The sequence below is a fragment of the Microcaecilia unicolor genome, chromosome 8, assembly GCF_901765095.1.
Source record: "Microcaecilia unicolor chromosome 8, aMicUni1.1, whole genome shotgun sequence".
NCBI classification, from domain to species: domain Eukaryota; kingdom Metazoa; phylum Chordata; class Amphibia; order Gymnophiona; family Siphonopidae; genus Microcaecilia; species Microcaecilia unicolor.
This window is the reverse complement of record NC_044038.1, coordinates 50,388,156-50,405,527: the sequence shown is the minus strand read 5'-3', so window position 1 is coordinate 50,405,527 and position 17,372 is coordinate 50,388,156. Positions and strand designations below refer to the sequence as shown.

Below are 17,372 nucleotides of genomic sequence, written 5' to 3'. Positions count from 1 at the left end.
TAGTGGTAAATGGCATTTATTCAGAAGAAAGAATAGTACATAGTAGAGTGCCTCAAGGATTTTTTGTTTAAGGACCATCAGAAGATAACATTTAGATCACAAAGATGTACTATTCAATAATGATTAAGGTACCCGACTTCGTCATTGGTCCATATTTACAAAACGTTTTGTGACAATAACTCAAAGTGTCCAATAACATCCAGTTTTAAACAATTTCTTCTGATTAATATTTTTTCTTCTAGTGCATACATAATAACAGCGACTTCTTTGTAACATCTATCAGGGCCAGCTGCCACATAGAGGGGCATAATCGAACGTCACCGGCCAAATAGATCACCGGTGATCTATGTTGGCAGCAGCGCTACAGCTGGCCGGAACCATATTATCGAAAAAGATGTCCGGCCATCTTTTATTTCAATAATACGGTTTAGCCCGGCCAAATGCCTTCGAGTTCACCGGGTTTGAGATGGCCGGGTTTGTTTTTCAGCGATAATGGGAAAAAATGCCGGCCATCTCCAACCCAGCGAAATCCAAGGCATTTGGTCATGGGAGGAGCCAGCATTTGTAGTGCACTGGTCCCCCTGACATGCCAGGACACCAGCTGGGCACCCTAGGGGTCAGAGCGGTGGACTTCAGAAAAACCTCCCACATGCATAGCTCCCTTACTTTGGGTGCTGAGCCCCCGAACCCCCCCCAAACCCACTACCCACAAATGTACAACACTACTAAAGCTCTTAGGGGTGAAGGGGGCAACTACATGTCGGTACAATGGGTTTTGGAGGGCTTCCATTAACAGCACAAGTTTTACTGGTAGGGGGGGATGGGCCTGGGTCTGCCTGCCTTAAGTGCACTGCGGTACCCACTAAAAGTGCTCCAGGGACCTGCATACATGCAGGCCTCTAGGACTTGTTGCTGCTGTATAACTTTGGCACACCAGTTGACACCTGAAGACTAATCTCTTTGAAAAAGTCCTTTATTTGAATAAGCACGTTTACTCACAGTTAACTGCAGATCAGAGGTTGTGCCCCACTGGCAAAGAGTCTCCCTGGTACTGCAATTAGCAGTACGTCAGAGCTGGCAGAATGGTGTACAATGCTTTCAGCCACATTCAAGGTAATAACATTCTCTAACGTGGGTAACATGTTGTAAGCTAAAACTGGCTTACAAAAATGGCCACTACCTCATGGACTACCGGAAACAAAACAGGGCACACTCTGACCCAGTTAGCAGGAGGGAAAAGCACCATGGGAGTACAGCCCAGTACCCTACACCCACCACAATGCATTGCTAATGTGACTTTGCAGGGCACCTAACAGAAAAGGTGTCACACTCACCGGAGAGCCACATCGCAACCAGGGAAAGGCTGTTGGAGGATACAACACATTCTGCTGTCATGGAGGTGGGTACGGCATTTGAGGCTGGCATACAAGCTGGCAAAAAAGGTTTTTAGCTTTATTTTTTTTAGTACGGGAGGGGGTTAGTGACCACTGGGGGAGTATGGGGAGGTCATCCCCCATTCCCTCCAGTGGTCATCTGGTCATTTGGTGCACCTTTTTGAGGCTTGGTCGTGAAAATAAAAGGACCAAGTAAACCCGGCAATATACTGCTTATCAACGTTTTTTTTCCCATTATCGCCGAAAGCCGGCCATCTGGTAGCCATGCCCATGCCTGCCCATGTTCCGCCTTCGCTTCGCCGCCGACACGCCCCTTTGAACTTTGGCCGGCGACGCGACGGGAAAGCAGCGATGTTGCCAAAAAAGTGGCTTTCGATTATACCAATTTGGCCGCTTTTCCGAGATCGCCGGCCATCTCCTGATTTATGTCGGAAAATGGCCGGCGATCACTTTTGAAAATGAGCTGGATAGCCACCTATATCTCTTTATAAAATTCAGTAGGTTAAAACAGGCACCTTCCTGCCCTATTAATCTAAGCAGTCTGTTATAAAATTACCCCCCAGATGGCTGAACACTGCTGCTTACATGTATAAATTATCCATCTAGCGTTGCCACCAAAATGCCTCAAACTTTGCTCCCTTTTTGGATGTATAATTCTATACTTTTGAATATTGTCCACATCACACTCTGTGAGGACCAGAAAGCGACTCTCTGGTACAATGCGAGTATTAAGAAAAGCTAATGCAGTGAATTTGAAAGATTGAGATCATACCCAACAAACTGGGTTTAAGGGGGAGGTTCATTCCCATCATAGTATAATGTAAAACAAACTCATTTGGAGACAAATGTACTGAGCGCTCATTCTATGCATAAGTGCCAGTGCAAAGGTCAACATTCAAGAGCATGAACAGAGACTGTGTACACACAGAAACAGGTAGCTAGCTCATTCCATGCAGACACAAGCAGGGAACCTAACTCACCGATAGCTTTGTCCAAACCTTGTCTAGGATCTAGTAGCTGTTTTCTTTATTCTCTATTTGCATTTGCTATACTGCTAAAACTGACACGTTTTTTTTCTTTTTTTAGAGTATATGTTTGGAGATCCCATTGAATGTCTAAAATACGGTTAAGCTGGAGTTGTGAAGAAAACCATCTTGGTGGAATAAACAAGGTCTATGATATAGGCGATGAGGTTGATGTAGGTGAGGAAAGTTGCTCCAAGAAGGCTGTTCCATGTGCAAGTTGGAACAGAATCACACTGAGTGGGTCTACTGTTGTTGTTCCTAAAAGAGAATATTGGCCAAACAATAGCAGCCGAAAGGTACATCAGGACGGCCAACACATTGTAACCAATGAGAAACTTCTCAAATGGGAAAGGCAGACTAGCCAGAAGTCGGCCAATGGTAAGGAAGATGATGAGCGTGGTGATGATGAAACAAATGCAGTAGACTGCCATGCACCATTGGCGGCCAGGGTCGGCATTGTATAAGTGACCGTTATCCAGCAAGGAGAAGATCAAACAAGCAACATAAGCCTCAAAAACCTTCAAGAGTCCAGGAATGGTGGATAAGAAACCGCTGATTTCTCCTGGTTTGGCCCTGGTTATTCCCACCTCTGCTGCATAGGCAAGGAAACACAAGATTGACATAGCTGTAGCAGAACCCATGCATGCACATATATGACCACTGCAGCCACCCTTGAGATAGACAGAAGGGTAGATAATGGATGTGGTGAAGATCATAAGTGTTGCCAGCATGGAGAATGCAGACGTGAAGTCTTCCCAGGATATCGGAAGCTTGTGGCAAACTCCAATTAGCTCCAGTAGTACGATGAAAACAGTGACAATGAAGCAGAAGATCCAGGTGAACATACACCACGCACCGTAGGAGCCATTATATGCATTCACACTGGCCACCAGGCTGAAAGCAGTGCAGGACAGGAAGATCTGAAAAAAGCGGATAATTCCCAGTGGGGCTATCATGGCATGATAATTCATATCAACCACAGGCATGGTGTCCTTGGATCAGAATGGGTGTGAGTTAAAGAGAAGCCCAGAAACCTAGACCGTTGCAGTGTTACTTGCCTCTAATGCTCCAGAACTAGACCAAAGGCGACGGGTCTTGAACCTGAAGGCTACGCACTGCAGAAGGTTCCAATTCTGTACTGGAAGATAGGCTGCAGGATGACATGTAGAGTAATGCCTTTGAAAGAACAGCTTTGCTCATAATGGACACAAGCTCTTTGCTTCCTGGGCGGGGTACAGCCCACACAGCTGAGTTCACTAGAAAGTGATGTTATCAGACTCTGATAAGAGGATGTTAGAGAAGTAAGACCTGAACTATCCCATGAAGGTGGACTCTGAAACCTACAATCTGCAAACTGCTAGGCAATCATGTAACTAAGGCACTCCCTGCTGTGCCAAGTATATACAAGATGAACCAGAAAGGAGAACAACCTCCCCCTTTTCTCTTTCCTTGGTTTCTTTCTGTTCTGTCCCTTTTCTTTATCTGAAATTGATTTCTTTTGCCGCTTCATTCTTTATTCTAGCATAAGGTTGTTCAGAGCTCTGATGAAAGCCTTTTGTTGGCCCATCCTTCCTGGCACAGGCATCTGTCAAGTAGGAGGTGCTGGCAGTAGTAATAGAGAAGTACGTTTTCTCTAGGAAATCATTAATGAAGCAGGAAGTTACAGAGTTGTCCTGACCATATAGGACGTGGCACTAAAGGGCAAAGCACGGGAACGATTAATGACCTCGGGCAGGACAGAGCTGTTTTAAGCTCTTTGATGCTTAAATGGAGATTTTATGAACTTTAAAAAAATGTTTGAATCCATGGCTTTTAGGCCATCCCATCTGGCTCAGACCTCTTTCAGGCAGGAAGTAATGACATGCTGCAAAGGTATATTTACTAGGTAATTCACATAGGGAAAAGATAGGGCTGGTTCAAGGGAATCTGATGCTCTAGGGTTCTCAGGCTTGTTCACCCTTTTTCTATCAGGGGCCACATTTAATAGTTTGTAACGTTTGGAGGGCCAAAACACAAGTGGGCAGCACATGTATCACCTTATTTTATCTTTAGCTAGTTTTCGGAGGCCAAAAAATTCTTCCTTAAGTCAGGACAAGCACATTATAACACTAGATCTGAAAGAGGTGGTTTTGACTTCCGAAAGGTTATCAATAGAAATGAAACAAAATAAAACATGGAAAAGAAAATAAGATGATACCTTTTTTATTGGACATAACTTAATACATTTCTTGATTAGCTTTCGAAGGTTGCCCTTCTTCGTCAGATCGGAAATAAGCAAATGTGTTGGCAGATAGTATATACAAGAGAAACATCAAAGCGTTACTTTGACAGTCTGACAGAGTGGGAGGGTAGGGGTATGCATGGGGACATCAAAGCATTTCATTGATATTCTAACAGGATGGGTGTTGGTAGGTGAGAGGAGGGTAATAAACAGAGAAATAAATAAATAACTTCCGAAATAAAAAAATTTAACTCTATAAAAAGGTGCCACCTTATTTTTCAAATGTTTCTTTTATTTATATTTATTAACTATTAATGTAGATTAACACAGCTACCACATCTCTTCATTCCAAATGTTTTTTCTACCTTTGCTGTCTGCCATTTACTGTGTGTCTGTCTGTCTGTCTGTCTCTCTGCCTCTGGCAAGCAGCATTGCCCCCCCCCCCCTCTCTTCTTCCTTCCTCTTCCGCTTTACCATTGACCATTACCCTGTCTCTTTCCCTCTCTCTCCCCACATCCAGCGTAGCCCTAGCCCCCACCTCTCTCTTCCACCCATGCACTGCCTCTGTCTCTCCTCCCCCCCATGCCATCCTATCTCTCACCCATCTATCATCTCCTCTGTCTCTCCTCCTCTCTCCCAACTCATCCAGCATTGCCTCTCTATTTGGCTTACTCACCCCGCCCCCAACATGCAGCACTGTCCCTGCCTCTCTGCCCTCCTCCACTGCTAGTTTCAGCATTGCCCCTGTCTATTTCTCTGCCCCCATCCAGCATTGTCTATCTCTTTCTCTCCCTCCTGAGCTAACCATCAAATTATCCCAACTGACATCTTGTTCCCATCATACATCTGCTCTGAGTCCCTCAGCTATATGGTAAAGCCATATTGTAGAAAATCTTTAGCATCATATCTTATGTTAGTTGAATGTTCTAATGCATGCTTATTAGGTTTATCATTAGTATTATGTTAACATTGTATTATATCTGGTAGTTGAATTCCAGTGCTGTTAAATGTTTATATTTTTGATACTGTTTCATGGTAGTTCTATTATTAGGTTTCAATTTACTGTTTTCAAGTTTACCTCATTTATTGTATTTATGTTTATTCTTGGTTATTTTACTATTGTTATGCTGTTAACAAAATTGTAAGTTTTATGTTACACTGTACCTGCTGTACACCACCTTGAGTGAATCTCTTCATAAAGATGGTAAATAAATCCCAATAAATAAATAAGAAATATTTCCCCTCTCTGCTGTCTCTCTAGCCCATTTAGCATTGCTGTAGGATTATTATATTTTAGTGTTTGATTAGGTCTGGGTGTATGCTCTTTCCTATTGACCGATGGTATTATTTTCTGCCTTTTAATTTTCTGTTTTCTTATTTTATTGTAAATCACTTTGTTTCGCCTGCAAGGAAAGCAATATAGTAAATAAATAAATGATTAATGGTAAAAAATAACAAAGAACAAGCATGGGACCATATCTCTCTGCACACCACTATGTAAACTGCCAGGCAGGACCAGCACAGGAAGCAGTGGGGGCTGCAGAGAGGCATGGTCTCACTTTCATTCCTCCGTTGTTTATTAGGTGTGCCTGAGGGAGATGCAACAGGAAGGAGAAAAGGCAGTAGGTCTGCAAGCTGGGGTGGCGTTAGCCTCCCCATGCCTCTTATATGAAGCACCTATGGGCTCCCCACTATCTCAGTAATTACTAAAATAGCAGTTTCAAAATGAAACACCATGCACTCTTTAGTTCCTCTGACCCTCCCCCAGCTTTTTTTGTTTTGCTTGCACAAGGTCCCAGTGTCACCCTGACACTCACTCACAAACATAAGAATAGCCATAGTGGGTCAGACCGATGGTCCATTTGGCCCAGTATCCTGTTTCCAGCAGTGGCCAATCCAGGTCACAAGTACCTGGCAAAAACCCAATTAGTTGCACCATTCCATGCTACCAATCTCAGGGCAAGCAGTGACTTCCCCCATGTCCATCTCAATAACAGACTATGGACTTTTCCTTCAGGAACTTGTCTAAACCTTTTTTTTTTTAAACCCAGATATGCTAACTGCCATTACCACATCCTCCGGCAACAAGTTCCAGAGCTTAACTATTTTTGAGTGAAAAAAATCAATTCACTTCACCTGCTCTACACCACTCAGGATTTTGTAGACCTCAATCATATCCCTCCTCAGCTGTCTCTTTTCCAAGTTGAAGAGCCCTATCCTCTTTAGCCTTTCCTCATATGAGAGCAGTTCCATACAGGGTTGCCAGGTAGAAATTTTTTTTCCAGCCCAATCCGGGCCAGAAACCAGCCCAAAACCCGCCCAAACACAAACCCCGCCCCTGACACCCCCACCCCCGCGTCACCGGCCCCGCCCCCGCCGTCACCGGCCCCACCTCCCACGTCATCGGGCCCGCCTCCCCGTCATCAGCCCCGCCTCCCACGTCATCGGGCCCGCCTCCCCGTCATCAGCCCCGCCTCCCCGTCATCGGCCCCGCCTCCCACGTCATCGGCCCCGCCTCCCATGTCATCGGCCCCGCCCAAAACGTCACTAACCCCGCCCAAAAACATCACTAACCCCGCCCCCCGCGGCCGAAAAAAATCAAAAAGCCGCCCAAAAAGCCGCCCGGAAGCCTAAAAAACCGCCCAAAAAACCGCAACCCGCCGCGGGCAAAAATTTCCCGCGGCGGGTCGCGGAAAACCGCCCAATTGGGCGGTAAAACCGCCCACCTGGCAACACTGGTTCCATACCCTCTACCAGGGGCGTAGCTACAGGTGCCCACCCATTTTTGGCTCAGGCCCACCCAGTCTCAGTGATCACCAATCAGGTGCCAGCTGCCCTCCACATCACATCGCTGCTGCTCCAATCGCTTAGCTCAGTCAGCTGTGTGTAGAAAGTACTGAAACAAATCTTGTGAGCTGAGCCCTGCAGCTCTGGTGTTTTTTTTTTTAAATTTACCAGCACTACAACAGACTTTCAGCAAGCAAAGTAGCAGCCCTCCTGCTGCACTGCCGTGTTTGCTACTGCTTTGCTCTGGAGTCGGGCATCGGGGTCTTTGTGTAGTTCGCTCCCTGCTGTGCTTACCTCGTCCTCGTCGTCGCTGCTCTGCTTCCCTTCCTAACAGGCAAAAGGTAAAAAAACAGCAATTCCTTTTAGTGTTCCGCTCACTGTTTGTTTGCTGGATCCTGCACAGCTCAGGTCTCAGTCAGCCCCCGCCAGGACCCAAACCTGCTGCAAAGTCAGGGAGTCGGAAGTCCCGGAGGAGGCCGGTGCTGCAATGAATTTAGCAGCTGGGGAAATCTGGGCACTCATTATCCTCCAGCCCCAGGCACCAGGAGCAGTGGCGTAGCCAGAAGTCAATTTTTGGGTGGGCCAACAGGTTGGATGGGTGGGCACTAGACACTGGTGTGCTGGTAAATGTTTAACAACAGGCTCTCTCCCCGGTCCACCTCTGCGCCCGTCCACCTCCCCTCAAAATTGCAGAGCTGGCTATAGCCGGGGAGAGAGCCTTGGGGGGGGGGGGGGGGAATACATTACTGTCTCCAGGAAAAAAAAATTAAATGATCCCAGGTTCCAATTTAATTCATGTTTAATGTGGGATAAAATGCCATAAATAAGTAAATAAATATAAACTTTTAATGTTGAGCACCTGATTCTCAAAGTGGACATAGTCCAAACACTATAATGAAAATAAAATGATTTTTTTTCTACCTTTGTTGTCTGGTGACTGTTTTTCTGATCATGCTGGCCCAGTATCCGATTCTGCTGCTATCTGTCCTCTTAACTCCGTTTCCAGGGCTTCCTTTCCATTTATTTCTTTACTTTCCTCCTTTCTTCTTCATTTCTTGCTCTATATCCATAAGTAAAAGCTGGGTCCTCTGCAGACTTGACTGTCTAGTGGATCCAGCTTCTGCCTATTTTCTTCATCCATGTGCAGTTTTTCTCCTCTCTTCCTTTTCCCTCATATCATCTCCTTCCTCATTCTTCCATCCCCTCCATCCATGTCCAGCATTTCTTCTCTCTCACTTCCCTCTCTTCCATCCATGTCCAGCAACCCTCCTCTCCCCTTCTTCCACCATGTCCAGCAACCCTCCTCTCCCCTGCCCTCTCCTCTCCCCTTCTTCCACCATGTCCAGCAACCCTCCTCTCCCCTTCCCTCCATCCAGCAACCCTCCTCTCCCCTTCTTCCACCATGTGCAGCAACCCTCCTCTCCCCTTCTTCCACCATGTCCAGCAACCCTCCTCTCCCCTTCCCTCCATCCAGCAACCCTCCTCTCCACTGCCCTCTCCTCTCCCCTTCTTCCACCATGTGCAGCAACCCTCCTCTCCCCTTCTTCCACCATGTCCAGCAACCCTCCTCTCCCCTTCCGTTCATCCAGCAACCCTCCTCTCCCCTGCCCTCTCCTCTTCTTCCACCATGTCCAGCAACCCTCCTCTCCCCTTCCCTCCATCCAGCAACCCTCCTCTCCCCTTCTTCCACCATATCCAGCAACCCTCCTCTCCCCTTCTTCCACCATGTCCAGCAACCCTCCTCTCCCCTTCCCTCCATCCAGCAACCCTCCTCTCCCCTGTCCTCTCCTCTCCCCTTCTTCCACCATGTCCAGCAACCCTCCTCTCCCCTTCTTCCACCATGTCCAGCAACCCTCCTCTCCCCTTCCCTCCAACCAGCAACCCTCCTCTCCCTGCCCTCTCCTCTTCCCTTCTTCCACCATGTCCAGCAACCCTCCTCTTCCCTCCATCCAGCAACCCTCCTCTCCCCTTCTTCCACCATGTCCAGCAACCCTCCTCTCCCTTTCTTCCACCATGTCCAGCAACCCTCCTCTCCCCTTCCCTCCATCCAGCAACCCTCCTCTCCCCTGCCCTCTCCTCTCCCCTTCTTCCACCATGTCCAGCAACCCTCCTCTCCCCTTCTTCCACCGTGTCCAGCAACCCTCCTCTTCCCTCCATCCAGCAACCCTCCTCTCCCCTTCTTCCACCATGTCCAGCAACCCTCCTCTCCCCTTCCCTCCATCCAGCAACCCTCCTCTCCCCTGCCCTCTCCTCTCCCCTTCTTCTACCATGTCCAGCAACCCTCCTCTCCCCTTCTTCTACCATGTCCAGCAACCCTCCTCTCCCCTTCTTCCACCATGTCCAGCAACCCTCCTCTCCCCTGCCCTCTCCTCTTCCCTTCTTCCACCATGTCCAGCAACCCTCCTCTTCCCTCCATCCAGCAACCCTCCTCTCCCCTTCTTCCACCATGTGCAACAACCCTCCTCTCCCGTCTGCCGTTTCCTTCCTGCCCCCCCCCGCACCTTTAAATATTATAGTTTTGCTGGAGTCGCGGGCAGCCGGCATTGAAGACATCGGCAGGCTTACGCCGGTTCCAGCAGCCTTCCCTTCCCTCGTTGCAAGTCGGATGATGGCTCCGCCCTCGTAGAAACAGGAAATACGTCAGAAGAGGGCGGAGCCATCATCCGACTTGCAACGAGGGAAGGGAAGGCTGCTGGAACCGGCGTAAGCCTGCCGATGTCTTCAATGCCGGCTGCCCGCGACTCCAGCAAAACTGTAATATTTAAAGGTACGGCGGGCGGCGGCGGGGGGCGGGGCAGTGGTGGGCTGGGGAGGCAGATGCGGAATCGGAGCTCAGCCTGCTCCCTCCGCTCCGCTGCCTCCACTGCTGGGTGGGCCTGAACCAAAACTGGGTGGGCCTGGGCCCACCCAGGCCCACCCGTGGCTACGCCCCTGACCAGGAGTGAGTCAGTAGCCACTGTAGATGCATTGGATTGAAGTCTACTCCCCCCATTGCCAACCTCAGCCACTGCTAGGAGCCAACTTGGGCCTTCTCCCCAACACTGAACCAAGTGCACACACTGATCGGGGCTGTAGACTTCTCTGAAATCTACAGGACACTTTCTCTGCACTGGACTTGGGTAAAAAAAAGAAAGAAAAGAAAAACAGTTTTATATTTAATGGTGGTGGGCTTCTGGGTGTGTGTGGTCTTCACAATGTTTAAAGAAAAGCTGTATATTTCCTGTTGGTGGGCTTCTGGGTGGGGTGAGCACTGCAGTGGCCAGGTAAAAAAAAAAAAAATATATATATATATATATATATTTTTTTTTTATGTTGGGCTTCTGGGTGGGGGTGGGTGATTGGGAAGGGAAAAGGGGATGTTAGACTATGGGGGAAGAGAGAGGAAAGGGCAGGACTGTTACCAGACTATGAGGCAGATGCACTAAAGCTAAATGAGCCTTTAATGACTCTCCAACGAGGAAAATTTGATCCGTTGCATGCATCAAAGGGCTTTTACCGAGGAAGCCAGCAGCTAACGAAAACGGAATGGAGATGAGCAATTAGTGTGAAAACCCCATTGAAACGACATGCACTAACCTTTTCCGATTGCCTTTACGCAGGAAAAAGGCAGGAAATCTAAGGCAGGACAGCTCTGTGCCAGGAAAAATCATTAAGTGAAAAAATAAACAAACTTTGAGCCAATCCCAGCGCATTAGCAGAGCTAACAGCGCTGTGATTGGTCCAAAGGACGTCAGAAAACACATTAAAAAAAAATAAAAAAAGGATCGGGAGGGGGCAAGGGCGCTCATCAGGAGCGTCCTGTACGGACGGCCTTGCCCCCCCCCGCTGCTCCCCACCTTCCGCCGCCCCCCCCCCCCCCCGAAAAAGCAAAATTCTAGCAGCCCCTGCCCCCCTCCCTTCCTCACTACTCTGTCTCCCCTCAGCTCCGCCTCCCGACATCCTCCGCCCTGTGCCCCGCCCCCTCTTGGGGTCGTCGCCGCCATTCCCCTCCTCCATCGGACCCCCCTCCCTCTTACCGGGCCCGTGCAGCGCCTCTCTCCTCTGTCCGAAGGCGCTGCACGGGCAAGAAGAAAGCTGATGCCTGCCTTCGCCCAGCTTTGGTCGCGCGTCTCTCTCCTGCTGCGCCCGCCCCTGTCTGACATCAGTAACCTACGTAGGTTACCGACGTCTGACAGGGGCGGGCCCAGGAGGAGAGAGACGCGCAACAGAAGCTGGGCGAAGGCAGGCATCAGCTTTCTTCTTGCCCGTGCAGCGCCTTCAGACAGAGGAGAGAGGCGCTGCACGGGCCCGGTAAGAGGGAGGGGGGCCCGATGGAGGAGGGGAATGGCGGTGACGACCCAAGAGGGGGCGGGGCACAGGGCGGAGGATGTCGGGAGGCGGAGCTGAGGGGAGACAGAGTAGTGAGGAAGGGAGGGGGGCCGGGGCTACTAAAGGTACGTTTGCTTTTATTCTTGCTTTTTAATTTAGAATGCAGGGGGAAGTGGGGCGGGGGGAACGGCGACCACGGGTGGGGGGGGGGGGGCAAGGACGGCCATACAGGACGCTCCTGACCAGCGCCTTTGCCCCCTCCCGACCCTTTTTTTTAATTTTTGTTTTGATTTGGGAGCCATGTGCTTGTGATTTGACTGTGTTTTGACTGTTTGTGGCATGCGCAGAGCAGCTAACATAACGCTTGGCTGCTCTGCGCATGATTTGGGGGCCAATTAACGATGTGTATTGTGATTCTTTGATACATTGTACGTTTCAATACCGATCTCAGCATGTGTGACTTTTTTTTTTGGTGCATTTTTCGTTATTTTAAAATCGTTAGGGACTTTAACGATTTAGATTTTTTTACGTTTGGTTGCTGCATCTGCCTCTATGAGTAGATAGAGGTGGGCTGATGCTGAGCTATGGGGGGGAGTGGGAGGGGAAGGACAGGGCTGATGCCGAGCTACAAGGAGGGATGGGGAAAGGGGTAGTCAAGGGTAGGGCTGATGCTGGGATATGAAGGGTAGGGAAGGGCAGGGATGCAGGGATGCCAAGTTATCCAGTTTCAGGCTGGAGATTTTGGGGCAATCCTGGTTTTGAACTTATATCCCAAAACAGTATGGGATTTGTAGTGCCCATTGAGTGCTTCGAGTCCCATAATGCAACAGAATGGAGTGGGCAGAAATGCAGGACAGCCCCAAAATTTCCAGCCTGGAACTGGGTAACTTGGCATCTCGGGGGCTGATGCTGGGCTACGGGACAATTCCTAATTTTTGATCCTTTATTCTGTAATTGGTGAGAGTTGTTCTGTGTTTTGGCATGTGCTTTGTGTAGGGACCTATACATGGGCATAGATTGGGAGGGGCGAGGGGGGCATTGCCCCCCCCAAACGAGTCGCACCGGCGAACTGGCGGGGCATAATTGTGTCTTCCCCGCCGGCGCTGCTTCGGTCTCTGACTCCCTGCAGCATTTTTGTCCGTCGCCGTCAGCGCTGCCATTCATTCTCACAGGCAGCCTCGTTCCCGCTCCCCTTTGCCGCGTCCTCCGGCTCTCTCTGATGCACTTCCTGTTTAACAGGAAGTGCATCAGAGAGAGCCGGTCGGAGGAGTGGACGCGGCAAAGGGGAGCGGGAACGAGGCTGCCTGTGAGAATGAATGGCAGCGCTGACGGCGACGGACAAAAATGCTACAGGGAGTCAGGGACTGAGGCAGCGCCGGCGGGGAAGAGCGAGGCAGCATGCTGGCTGGTGGCAGGGAGACAGGAAGAGACAGTCACAGGAGCACTGTTGAGGTGATGGGGTAATGCTAGGTAGAGGTGAGCTAGAGAGGTGGGGAATGTTGGTGGGGGGAGATGCATGAGGGAGAGAGAGGGAGAAATAATACTGGATGTGGAGGAGGAGGGAGGGACAGCAAGAGAAAAGGGGAAATGTTGGAACATGGAAGTGGGAGGGAGGGAGACAGAGAGAGATGCTGTATGGGGATGGGAGAGATGCTAAAAGGGGAAGGAAGAGAACGAAAGAGATAGATGTTGGGCCCAGGGTGCAAGGAAGGGAGATAGTGAGAGTGATGTGGGCAGTGAGAGAGAAGACAGAGGGAAGAGAGGTTGTACATGGGGATGGATGAGAGGGAGGGATAGATATACACTAGAGGGGAAAGAGAAAAAGAGGGAGATTGTGGATCCAGGGACAGAAGGGAGTGAGGGAGAAATGCTGGACAATTGGAGGGAGGGAAGAGAGAGAGGAAGAAATGCTGGACCACAGGGAAGTGGGGGCTGGAAGATGCTGGGGTGTGGGGGTGTGTGTGGAAGGGACAGGGAGATATTAGGCTACAATGGGAGAAAGGGAGCAGGCGTGCTGGGCTAGAAGGTTGGAGGGAGGAAGATGCTGCAAATGGTGGAACTATTTGGGAGAGGCCAAAGGGGAGGTGGGAAGGAAACAAATGAGAGGATGATAGTGATGGGGGGGGGGGGGCAGAAATGTGGTAAGGGAGAGTTGATTAAAGATGAAAGGAAATGAAAGGTTGGAGGAAGGACAGAGAAGAGGAATGGGGCAGCTAGTGGGTGAGAGAAAGAAATGGAATTTGATAGCTGAAAACTAAAAAGGAGGAGGATGAGGACGAGGGTGAAATTTAAGTGATCAGAGAGGAAAGAGCTAAAAAAGAAATAATGTGTCAAAGGTAGGTGTAGTGAAGGAATGGAATAAGACAGGAGAGAAGAGAAAAGACAAATGGACAGCAAGCAGTTGAAGGAGAATTAGCAGAAAGACAGGAAAAGAGGAAACTGGAACCAGCATGATTGAACAGTAAAATGTCCAGACAACAAAGGTACAAAAAAGTATTTTATTTTGAATCTATTAAATGGAATATCAAATGGAAAGAAGACACTGCATAAAACAGAAGACACTGGGACCAAAGCGAATAGAAAAACTAAATGATCAGACAACAAAGGTAGAAAAAAGTATTTTATTCAGAATTTATTAATTGGAATATGTCAGCTTTCTGTGAAATTTTGCATGTAAGTTTCAATTTTTCTGGTATTGCTGCATGCTGAGTCTGACTTCTTGAGTTAACTTTCCAGTTCAGTATTTTGCCTTCATATCTTTTGCTTTCTAGTTCCTTGTGTCATGTCTGTTGTGTCATGTGTTTTTCACGAGGTAGTGTATTGGTGTTTTAGAGCCTGGTGTAAATACAGTTCTGCCTTTTCACGCATAAGGTTGCAGCTCGTCCTGTCCTTGGAATTAGTGCTGTTACGGTTTAGTAAGGTTATGAGTGTGTTTTTGCACAAGTTTGTGTATAGTGTGTTGCAGTGGAGAGATTGTGTGTTGGCTTTACTGAGGTGGCACCAAAACATCAGAAAGGGTGTAGAGCCTAAATCATGACACACTACCTCTTGAAGGATCTACATATAGAGTTTATGCATTTCTAAGGTCAACACTGGCATGGTATGGGAAAAGGGGTGGGGAAATACTACTGGAGTGGAAGAAGGAAAGAAGGAAGGGAGAAAGAGCTGGCTTGATATCTCATACATATTCATTATGGTTATTCCCAAAAAAAAGCCAGCTCTTTTTCCCTTCCTTCCTTCCTCCATATTAGCATATCATTTGCATATGTATATATGCAAATGAATATGCTAATATGCTCCGCCCCATCCTTTGCCCCCCCAAATGAAACAGTCAAACTACGCCTATGGACCTATATCAATCTGACTTGTCTGGCTTTTACAATGGGACATACATTGCTGTTGTGTATATTCACTGCTGCCTTTTGTGTGTTCAGAATTGGTGGTGTTAAGGTTTGCTACATAGGCTCTAAAAAGCTTTTAATGTTACTTCACAAATAATCTGGCAGGGAAGGGATTTTGACAATGTTACTATTACTGAGGTCCTACCAGAATTTGAATTCACTTTTTTTCAATGGGAAAACTGTAAGAGGAAACATCTTAGCTGTGGCCTATGACAGATCTGCCAAATATTTTTAGGCCAGTGTCCAATTTGCCATTGTTGTCTAAAGTTTTAGAAAAGGTGGTTTTAACACAGTTTAATCAGGCATTTACATTTGTTATAAAGCAAAGTTTGACGGATATGTGCCATTGCTATAATTATTTTGCAGGATACTGTGATGTGTGTTGAGATGTTTGCCATTATAGTAGACTTATGTCTGGTCAAGTTTAAGTGCTGTTTGTCTAGTAATTGCCTAGAATTGTGGGCTAGTGCAGGATAGAAATTTTTAAAATAAATTTAAAATGGTGGTGTTCCATTAAGTATATACGCAGTTTATGTTGACACAGGACAACTGTTGGGCAGGTTATTTACTTATCCTTCATCAAGTGCACTCTAAGGCATTATTTTGTAATATCCCATGAAACACTACTCATACCTGCTTACATAGTGCCCACCCATATTAGCTCTGGGCCCACCCAAAATGTCAGGTCTGGCTACGCCACTGCCCTCTACCATTTTGGTTGTTCTTCTTTGAACCTTTCCTAATTCTGCTATATCTTTTTTGAGATAGGGCAACCAGAACTGAATGCAGTACTCAAGGTGAGGTCGTACCATGGAACAATACAGAGGCATTATAATAGTCCTGGTCTTATTTTGCATCCTTCTTAATTCTTACCTTCCTCTTTGCTTTTTTGGCTGCTGCCACACACTTGGCATAAGATTTCAGCGTATTGTCTACAATGACACCTAGGTCTTTTTCTTGAGTGCTGACTCCTAAAGTGGACCCTAGCATCAGATAACTATGATTCGGATTATTCTTCCAATGTGCATCACTTTGCATTTGTCTACATTAAATTTCTTCTGCCATTTGGATGCCCAGTCTTCCAGTTTCCCAAGGTCTTCCTGCAATTTTTCACAATACGCATGCATTTTGACAACTTTGAATAGTTTCGTGTAATCTGCAAATATAATCACCTCACTTGTCATTCTGATTTTCAGATCATTTTAAAATATGTTAAGTAGCACTGATCCCAGTACAGATCCCTGTGGAACTCCACTATTCACCCTACTCCACTGAGAAAAAAAGGCCATTTAACCCTACCTTCTGTTTTCTGTTCAATAACCAATTCTTAATCCACAGAAGGACATTACCTCATGAGAGACTCCTGAGAAAATTTAGGAGTCATGGGATAGGAGGCACTTTGTCAAAAACTTTCTAAAAATCTGGATACAGTACATCAACTGGCTCATCCTTATCAACATGTTTATTCACACCACCAAAGAAATGAAGTAAATTGGTGATACAAGACCTCCCTTGCATGCTTTGTCCCATTAAACGGCATTTGTCTACATTTCCACTATTTTGCCTGGCACTGGTCAGGCATACCGGTCTGTAATTTCCTGGATCACCCCTGGAGCCCTTTTTAAAAATCTGCATCACATTAGCCACCCTCCAGTCTTCAGATACTACAGATGATTTTAAAGACAGGTTACAGATCACTAGCAGCAGATCAGCAATTTCATGTTTGAGTTCTTTCAATACTCTGGGGTGTATATCATCCAGTCCTGGTGATTTATCATTGTTTAACTTGACAGTTTGGCTCAGTACATCTTCCAACTTCACCGAGATTCCTTTCAGTTCCTCCACATCATCACCCCTGAAAACCATTTCTGGTATAGGTAGATCTCTTATATCTTCTTCTGTAAAGACTGAAGCAAAGAATTCATTCAATCTCTCCGTCTCTCCCATGGCCCATGGCTTCCTTCTCCAGCCTTCACCCTCTCTCTCTCTTATATGTACCCCTCTGCCTTCACCCTGTCTCTTTTCCTTGTCCTGGCTTCAGCAATTCCTCCGATGGAATCTCTGTTTTCCTGCTGCAAGTATGTGAAGCCCTCTGCGGGGCATCTCTGCTTGCCTGCCATGAGTGGTCCACAGAAGCTTCGTGAACCCCTCTGAGGGGGATCCCTGCTTCCCTACAGCAACTGGTCTAACCATGAGGTTGAACCATGCTGCACCGGAAGTTGAGATTGGTCTCATG

General features: G+C 47.6%; 1 protein-coding gene across 1 annotated transcript; it reads right to left on the bottom strand.

Moving 5' to 3' along the window:
* Nucleotides 1-1,791: 1,791 nt before the first annotated feature.
* LOC115475986 (myeloid-associated differentiation marker homolog) lies at nucleotides 1,792-3,873 on the bottom strand. Its single transcript, XM_030212075.1, has one exon. It carries the CDS (start codon nucleotides 3,403-3,405, stop codon nucleotides 2,521-2,523), a length of 885 nt encoding a protein of 294 aa, XP_030067935.1. The 5' UTR covers nucleotides 3,406-3,873; the 3' UTR covers nucleotides 1,792-2,520.
* Between the last annotated feature and the right edge of the window lie 13,499 nt (nucleotides 3,874-17,372).